The sequence below is a fragment of the Echinops telfairi genome, unplaced genomic scaffold (assembly GCF_000313985.2).
Source record: "Echinops telfairi isolate 266 unplaced genomic scaffold, ASM31398v2 ScPeMD7_655;HRSCAF=1070, whole genome shotgun sequence".
Lineage (NCBI taxonomy): Eukaryota > Metazoa > Chordata > Mammalia > Afrosoricida > Tenrecidae > Echinops > Echinops telfairi.
In genome coordinates, this window is record NW_022104553.1 from 27,534,230 (window position 1) to 27,543,493 (window position 9,264).

General features: G+C 52.1%; 1 protein-coding gene across 3 annotated transcripts in view; it reads left to right on the forward strand.

Moving 5' to 3' along the window:
- LOC101638613 (zinc finger protein 229) overlaps positions 1-9,264 on the forward strand; it is a 21,995-nt gene that overhangs the window by 5,217 nt on the left and 7,514 nt on the right. For all 3 annotated transcript variants that reach the window (XM_045292523.1, XM_045292525.1, XM_045292522.1), the window contains 2 exons: positions 3,749-3,831; positions 4,027-4,085. In XM_045292523.1, coding sequence (XP_045148458.1) covers positions 3,798-3,831; positions 4,027-4,085 — 93 coding nt within the window. In that variant the 5' untranslated portion in view covers positions 3,749-3,797. The remainder of the gene's footprint in view (positions 1-3,748; positions 3,832-4,026; positions 4,086-9,264) is intronic.

Here is a 9,264-nt window from a genome sequence, read left to right on the forward strand (position 1 = left end):
GGGTGGTGGGCACATTTAGGAACTAGAGGAAAGTTGCCTGTTTCATCGTTGCTCTCCTAGATGTTTATACTCTAGTTATTAGCACTCAGCTGCTCCATCCTAAAGGCTGGTAGTTGGAACCCACAAGGGGCATGATGGACGAAAGGCCCCAGGATCTATGTCCACTAGAATTAACACAAAGAGAAAGAAAACCCCCGTGGGCAGCCACTCCCCGAACAGTAACAACTTGCTGACCTTATGGGACAGAATCAGAACGCCCGATCGATTTGCCTCCTGTCATCTTTGCAGAAGCAGACTACCTAACCCCAACGTCTTCCCATGGAGGGGCCGACCATCACAGACGGTACCCTTTCGGTTAGCGGGGGAGCCCTTTAACCGCTGTGCCACCAGAGCCCCTTGACCTGGCACTCTGTCATTGGGCGCCCTCGAGTTGGTTCCGTGTCCTGGCCACCCGATGTACAGCAGAAGGAAACAGCGCCCATGCCCGCAGCCACCGTGTCAGTCCGCGCCCTCGAGGGCCTGCCCTTGATCCTGCCCTTCTGCTTTACTGAGCGTGCTACCCGGCGCCAGGGGCTGGGCCTTTCCCGACAGCACGGAGCCTTCCCACTGTGCTTCCTCCCGGACAGGCTGGTTGGTTCTGGCAGCCCTGGGGTTCGGTGCTGTCAAATTGGGCCCGGCTCACAGCGGCACGTACAACCCAACAAGACGCCACCCAGGCCGGCACCATTCTCAACAAGTGTTCTTACGTTGAGCCCATTGTCGCAGCCCTGTGTCCGTTCCCCTTGGCAGGGGTCTTCGCTCTCTTTTTGCTGCCCCGGTAACCAAGCGTGATGTCCTTTCCCAGGACCTAGGTCTCTGCTGACACTGTGTCCCAAGTACGTGAGACCAGGGTCTCGCCATCCTTGTTTCTAGGGAGCAGGAAGTCGTGGCCCTACTTCTTCCCAAAAGCAAATGGGTGTGTCCTTTTGGCAGTCCTACAGTATTGCCAGTCTTCATGATCAATCCTCCACAGCACGAGAAACAAACGCTTGCTGAGTGAAATGCGGGGCCAGCCCTGGGAGCAGAGGCACCCCAGTGTGTCTGCAAAGGGATATCGACTGGACCATTTTCAAATGTTCACACACACACACACACACACAATCCGAACCTTTTGCCATCAAGTCAGTTCAGAGAATTGCTCCGTCAGGTTTTCAGAACGGTAAATCTTTACCGGACCAGGAGGCCTCAGCTTCCTCCCGCAGAGCAGCTGGTGGGTTGGGCGCCCTGACCCGGCCGTGAGCAGCCCAGTGCTGAACCCGCTGGGCCACCAGGGACCCTCATTTTTTCACTATTAAAATAATTATTAATAGCCAGGGGCTTAGGTGGAGAGCAAATATTTGAGAGTGATGAGGGCAATGGATGTACAAATGTGCTTTACACAATTGATGTATGTATGGATTGTGATAAGAGTTGTATGAGCCCCTACGATTAAAAAAACAATAACACCCTTCAAAAATAATAATAATAAAATCAAACAGCCCTCCATTTGAACTGTGTTGTTGTTAGGGGAGGAACCCAGGTGGAGCAGTGGCTACCCACTGGGCTTCAATCCACAGGGTCCCAAGTTTGAAACCACCAGCCAGCCACTCCTCAGGACAAAGACGGGGCTTCCTACTCCTGTGAACAGGGACAGACTTGGGAACTCACAGAGGCAGTTCTACCCTGTCCTGCGGGGTCACGATGAGTCAGGATTGACGACGGCGGTGACTTGGATTGGGTTTGGATTGGGTGCTATTGAGTTGTGTCTGATGCAAAGTGACCCTAAGCGTAACAGAGTAGAATGCTGCCTGGTCGTGCGCCGTCCTCACAATCATTACGTCTGAGCTCGTGGTTACAGCCACTCTGTCCATCCACCTCCCCGAGGGTCTTCCGCTTTGTCCATACCTTCCACTTGACCACGCATACGCCCTGCCATCCAGTCATTTCTGACTGAAAAGGATGCTAGAGGACAGGAAGGAACCACCCCTGTGGGTTTCCAAGTCTGGAACTCTTCACTGGGATAGAAAGCCTCATCTCTCTTCTGAGAAGCGGCTGGTGGTTTCGAACTGCTGACCTTGGAACTGGCCGCCCAAGACGTTGCCTATGGCCCACACCACCAGCGCTCCTTTGACCATGGCTGGGCCCCACTTATTTAAGGAAGGGGCTGGTGCTCACCTTGTGCCATGTCATTCATCCTCCACCTGGTTTAGGAAGCCAGTGGGCTTGATCTGTTTGTTGTTGTTGTTTTTCTTTTTCTTTTTTGTTTTTTTTAAGCTGTGGCTCCTGGTGTTTCTGGTGAAAGTTTAAGACAGCCGATTAGCTTCCTGGCCCACAGTTTCCACACAGTGGTTCAGTGGTGTTGGCCGCTGTCTTCACAAGGCAGGAACATTCTGGTGGCTTCTTCTCCAGTCACCTAGTTTCCCTGCCCCCTTATCTGCTCGTTTTCTTTTGATAAAGTAGTTGTTGACCTTTAGGCTTCTTATACAAAGGGGCTTCCGACAGTTCATGGAAAAACACAATAAACAAACAAACACAACATGGAATGTTTTCATGCACTTTTTTGAAGCCCTCTGGTAGATGGTTTATCCCCCTCAAAGGAGCTCAGCACTCCTGGGAGACAGTTCTTATTTGGCGAGTCCGTCTGTCATAGACAGCTAAAAGGGAACGATGGGATTATTCCTGGCCGATGTTGAAAGACTGTGCCCGTGGGCGATCGCAGTTCTGTAGTATCAACCCCGGTAGCGCAGTACATTCATGGTCTACGTGTTGGGCCGCTCACGGCCAGGTCTCCTGTTGGAACCCCCTGGATGAAGGGTGATGCTGGCCACCACTGTGCAGATGGATGGCCTCGGGATCCCACAGGGACAGTCCTGCCCTGCCCTCAGGTCGCTTGACGCAACGGCGGCCGGCCATGAGGGAGGTCAACAGGGCCTGGATTTCTGCTGCCGGCTTTGCGAATGAATGGCTGCTTTCTCAGAACACTTCACATTGTGGTGGGTGGTTTTCCAACCTAACCAGCCCTAGGAAGAATTCTGCATGTCCTCTGCATTTGAAGGGTGACCCCCTACTCCCTCTCATACCCCTCCCCTCCCACCGCCTAAGTATCAGGGGCATCATGGCACCAAGCAGGTTACAAACCTCTGAATTCAGTAACAGTTGGTGCCTTGTCATCATCATATCCTGAGTTTCAGAATCTGTGAAAACAGGGATGTAGTTTGGTTTGTGGGTTTTTTCTTCTTTGCCCCCAAGTAGTGTATCACCAAAGCGTTTGGATTCTAAGCTTCCCCTCAGGTCCCAGCTCCCCTAAGCTCACAGAGTCCTCTACCCCCAACCCCCGCAGGGCCCTGTGGCTCACTGTGAGATGTCAGTGCCTGGGCCCTCCCACAGACACGTGTGTCATCATCTTCAGTCACCCGTGTTCTTATTGGCTCTGCCCGGTGAGTCCTGCCCGCGCTGGGACCATAAGTAATCTGCTTCCTAAAGGCCCACGGAAGGAGGAGGAGCCAGAGACTCTGAGCCCTCCCAGAGACCCAGAGCTTGGAGGCCAGAAGAAAGAACTTGAACAACGTGAAGTTCCCTGAATCCACAGGTCTCGGCACACAGGAACCATTTAGACCATGGAGAGTAAGGGGAGAGCTGGGTACTTCCGACGACAGGTGCATGACATACCTGGCCAGAGGTTGGGGAGCCTCATGAATGAAAAGGCCCTTTGTCGTTTTGCTTTCTCCAGGTCAGGAAGGTCAGAGGATAGACAAGGCCGCTGCTGTTCTCACAAGACTATGGAGACACTGACCAGGAGACACGAGGAGAGGGGTGAGTCTGTGCAGGTTGTGGGGTCCGAGGAGGCAGGCTGGGTGTGCAGAGGGAGCCAGCTGGGTGCAGAAGGCCTTGCTCGAGGTGCGAGGAAACCACCCTGTCAAGCTGCCCACTTTCCTCGGGTTCAGGTAGATGAGCCAAGAGCTCCAAGCGGGCACCTCCACTTCCTCATGGCCTCTTTCTCTTCTGCAGCCATTCGTTCTCCAGCCGCAGCCCCTTCCCCGGAAGCAGCGGAGCCGACCAGCTGTCAGGTGAGTGGAGTTTTCTGTTTCCCTCCGGGAATACCAGAGTGAACGTAGCTTCCTTGCTTCCTGAAAAGAAGAGGAGACAGCAGTGTGTTGTGTGAGTGTGTTACATCACCCAGTCCACTTATCACACAATAGCAGTGTGAGGTGGGGGCACGATCCCCTTTGAGAAGTGAGGATTTGAACCCAGGTCCGTGTGGCTGTTGCCAGGGGCTCCCCAGGCCACCCTCCGTTCCAGTGATGCGTGATACAGACTCACAGCACTCAGCCGAGCTGTTGTCCTCAAGGTCATGAGTGAGTGGCTTGTTACAAGGAAAGGAGACAGGTTAGCATCGGCCAGGGGAGAAGCCAGCTAGGACAGAGTCCAGGAGGAAATGAGTGTAAGCTCCCAGTGGACTCTCGCTGTGGAGTCTTTCTGACCATGCAGAATCACACCTGTGGCTGTTGTGACAGCCTTGGCGATGATATGTGACAAGGTGCAGGGAGGCTCCCCTGAGCCTCGAGGCCCAGGGTCTTTATTCGAGGTCAGTCCCGTAGACTGCATAACCAACCTAACTCAAGTCTCCAGCCCTTCCAGAGGCCAGAGCATCGAGCCTCCACCGTGGTCACCCCGGGAGCCTGGCCTCTGGTCAGGTCAACAGACACTGATCAGGCTGTATTTTCCAAGTTCTGACAGCCATTGTTCAAGGGCCCAGCCTTGTCTTGGAAAGTGCAAGGCTTGGACAGCTCAGCACGGTTGCATCAGCCTCTTTCCTCCCCAGACTCGTCATTACCTGTCTGCGCTCCGTGCCACCGGTCAATGCGAGTTTCAACTGGGAGCGTGGGTCTGAGTGAGGTAGCAAGCTGTCTTGGATCGCACCGTATGCCCTCCCTGAAAATAGATGTCATTTTAGCTTGGCCAGCCTCTCGTCAGATTGGTGGTTATATAATGTGGTAAGGTGTTGATCTCCCAGGATGTAATCTGACGTGGTCAGCTCTAATCCCATGTAAGGGATTAAAACAGCGTGCAATACCCTTACTTGGGTTACAGCCCTGCTCCAATAGAAGGGGCGTGTCCCTGGGGGCGTGGCCTGCATCCTCTTTTCTCCTCCGAGAGAAAAGGAGAATAAGAGCGACAGGGATCCACTTACCACTGAAAATAAGAGCTAAGCGCTGTCTTTGGACTGGAGTCCCTCCCCACACTGGGAACTGCCTAGAACTTGGGGCCGGCTTCAGACTTCCAGGCTCTTCAGCTGTGAGAGAAGACATTTCTGTTCCTGAAAGCCCACACTCTGTGGTGTTTTTTGTGATAAGAGCACTGGAGGGCTAAGACATGGTGTTGTAAACAGGCGAGATCAACCGTGCCACTATATTAATCATTGAAGCCTTTATTAAACCACTGGATCGAGAGTAGGCTAGCGCCTGGAACCTTCTTGATCCAGAACAAACAAATTCCAGAATTTTTCTAGTTCAAAGTAGTGGCTGGCTCAAGAGGAGGGCTATTCTAGCAGCTACATTTTTATCAGGTTGGCAGGTAGCGGGACTGGGGGGGACTAGCACAGCTGCAGGTACTAACTCAAGGTCTTACAACAGCAGTTTTCAACCTCTGGGTCGCGACTCCTTTGGGGGTCGAACAACCCTTTCACAGGAGTCGCCTAATACATACTGCATTTCAGATATTTACATGACGACGCATAACAGTAGCCAACTTACAGTGAAGTAGCAACGAAAATAATTGTATGGTTGGGGGGGTCACCACCACATGAGGAGCTGTATTAAAGGGTCGCTGCATTAGGAAGGTTGAGAACCGCAGTCTTTGAAGATAGTGACCATTGCTTTTTCTTTTATTTATTTTTTTTGATAGTGACCATTTCTTGCTAATTGGGCAGGCAGGGTTTGGAGACGTCTCAGAAGAGTCAAGGTCTTGCTTGGATTGCCGGGAGAGGGAGGAGCAGAAGGGGGGCTAAGTGCTAGCAGGGGTTAAAGGCAGTTTGAAACAAAATGGAGTTTCTCATGTTAAGCTGGGTGACTGCAAACAATGGCCTTTTAATTTCCCAGAGGCTTTCTTTCATCTGGGGGAGCTTTTAAACAAAATTCCTTGCCTAGCCATAACCGCCCGTTTCGAGGTGTAATTGGTGCAAAGCGAAAGGGACAGCCCGTTGAGGTGCTGGGAGCAAGTGACATCTGCAAGCAGTTTTTAAAAATTCCTTTCTTGTTTATGAAAAGCCCTGCTGGTTACAAAAATTCAACTGCGGGTGACACGACTGGCAGTTCACCCCCAAGCGGTCCTGTGAGAGCGGCTTGGCAGTTTGCTTTGTCGTGGTCCACGTTGCTGCTGTCAGGGGCCACTGAGTCGGGACCGGCCCCTAGCGGCCATAAGCACGCACAACAGAAGGGAACTCCGCCCGGTCCTGCACCAGCCTCCCGATTGTCCCCGTGCTCGGGCCCATCTTGACGTCATCACGTCTTCCGTTTGCTTTAGCTGCTGCGCTCTCGAAGCGCACACGCCATAGTCTCTTCTAACATCCACTTGGCTCTCGTCTTCCTTTCCTTTTTAAAAAATCATTTTATTGGGGGCTTCTCCAACTCTTATCACCATCCATCCATCCATCCATCCATCCATCCATCCATCCATCCATCCATCCATTGTGTCAAGTGCATTTGTTGCCCTCATCATTCTCAAACCATTTCCTTTCTACTTGAGCCCTTGGTAACAGCTCCTCATTTTTTCCCCTCCCTCCCCTGTCCTCCCTCCCTCATGAACCCTTGATCATTTATAAATTAGTGCTTTTTCATGTCTTACACTGTCCGATGTCTCCCTTCATCCACTTTTCTGTTGTCCGTCCCCCAGGGAGGGGGTTATATGTAGATCCTGTGATCGGTTCCCTTTTCCTAGCTTTTTCATGACCTGCTTGCTTTTGTGAGGACGACGGCCCTTGGAAATCCCCCGGGTGCGCCTCCCTGTTCCGTAGGGTTGTCCGTGGCAGCGAGGTTGGATTGTCAGCAGGGTTGGTTTGTTCCTGGGGTGGGGTACTTTGAAAAGCGGGGTCTGAAGAAAGACCTGAGCATTCTTGTCTAGGAAGGGAGAAGGGAAGAAAAATGTTAAAATTATCCCTGCCCCACCCCCCCACTTCATTCACTGAAGGGTGAATGAAGATATGATTCCTCCCAAGTAAATGGCCCGTGATTTAAAAGGTCCGTGTCCACTGTTGGGCAGAGCATGGACAAATGGGTGCGTCCACCCACAATGCAGGATAAGGGGAGCGACCTCATCTCAGCTCTCAGGAAGTTGTGTGGGGCCGGTGAGGGTCCAGAATTTCCCACTCCCAAGAGCTGAATTCAGAATCCAAACAAGGGTCCAGAAATGATCCTTGCTAATCACTCAAGTTTATATGCATTTTTGAAATGGAAGCATTTGGGGTTTTTTATTCCTAAGAATTTTTTTTTATTTAAGAATAATTAAGTTAATTTAAGAAGAGCTCTGCTCTTCTCCAAAAAGTCTAGTGGGTGTAACTCGTGAAGCGTGGGAATTGGAACCAGGGAGGTTTGCACCATTCCCTGATAGAAATGGCTGACGGGGCCTGCCCTTGCCGTGCCAACAATGCAGGTCATGCCACGCACCGGCTTCCCTTCGGGGAGTCTGGGATTTGGAACGTGCTAGGCCGAGGGTGCCCGTGTGCCCAGCCCCCAGTGTAGTCCCTGGGTTTGGCGTCTCTAATGAGGCTTCCTCAGAGACAGCACTTCACTCGGGTTATCGCCGTGCCTTGCCGGAGAGATGAAGCGCATCCTGGGGGATCCCAGGAGGAGGGGACTCTCAGGAGCCTGGTTTCCCCTGGATCTCATCCCTGGGCTTTTCCCCTTGCCTGATTTTGCTGCAATAAACCAGAGCCACAAGTTCAACTGCACTGACTGTCCTCAGAGCCCTCCGGCTGAATCCTTGACCCAGAGGGGCGCTTGAGGCTCATGAAGGTAGGGCTCTGTCTTTCCTGCTCCTCTCTCTAGTCCCTGGGCCCTAACACCAAATAGTTCTTGAGCTAGGACCGCCTTGGTGTTTGTGCCCCAAATCATTGCATAACTGCCTTGCCTGCCTTCTGGCTCAGAACGTTATCTCTGGCCTACCCCCCAAAATGAAGTTACCTGGGGCATCGTAACCCACTCTGACCTTGTAAACCCTGCCACAGATTCTAGGCACTCCGTGAAGGTAAAAGGGTGATTCTGAAAGCCCACACGCACACCTGGCACCCTCTTAAGAAAGCATGTCCCAATCCAAGTGCATGACAATGATCGTGTATTTATTCACGATATTGTTGATGGCAACATTTCCAAACGGGTAGAAGCAGCGTTTTCTCACGGGAGCTATTAGCTTAAAAAAAACCCACAAATCCCCGTGTGCTCTGTTTCTTAATCGAGGAGGACGCAGCATGGTTCGAAACGATGGTTGGAGCCCCAGTGTTGGAGGTCTACCCTGACGGGGAACTAGATGGCCCCAACACACGTTAGTTGCCTTCAGCCAAGTGGTAATGCGGAATCCTAGTAAAGGGGGGCCGGGTGGTGTAAATGGCTCCCACCATCAGGCACTAACCAAGAGTGGGAGATTTGAGTTTTCAGAGATGCCTTGGGGAAAAAGACCCTCTCCAGCAAATCAGCGACTGACTAACCTCATGGGACACGGTTCTGTGCCGACAGACGCGGGGTCTCCGTGAGCTGCAGTAGACTCACATGCAACTAGTTGAGTGATGGCAGTGAAGAACAGGATTTGTCCGAGTGCTGGTGGGGGTTGAGGGCCGGAGCTCAAGTGCTTGCAGAGGATAGTCAGGACATGGTCTCGGCCTGGGCCCTGCTGGACCTGTGTGTCCTCACAGCCCGTAGGGAGAGAAAGTGAGTCACTGACAAGCTAGAGTCCCACGGTCCAACGTTTCAGTTCTGTGAGTCCACCACTTCCATTCTAGGAACTACTCGTCCAAGTGCTCTCACCGAGCAAAGAATGTTCCTTGCATTCCTCCTACCCTGTTTCCCCAAAACTAAGACAGTGTCTTATAGTATTTTTTGCTCCCAAAGATGCGCTGCTAGGTCTTATTTTCAGGGGATATCTTATTTTTCCATGAAGAAGAATACGGTACACATTTATTTATTGTTTTATTAAAAGAGGCCTCACACTTCCTGTCTGCTCCGGCTGTGCTGCGGCCAACAGTGAGCTGTGTGGCGG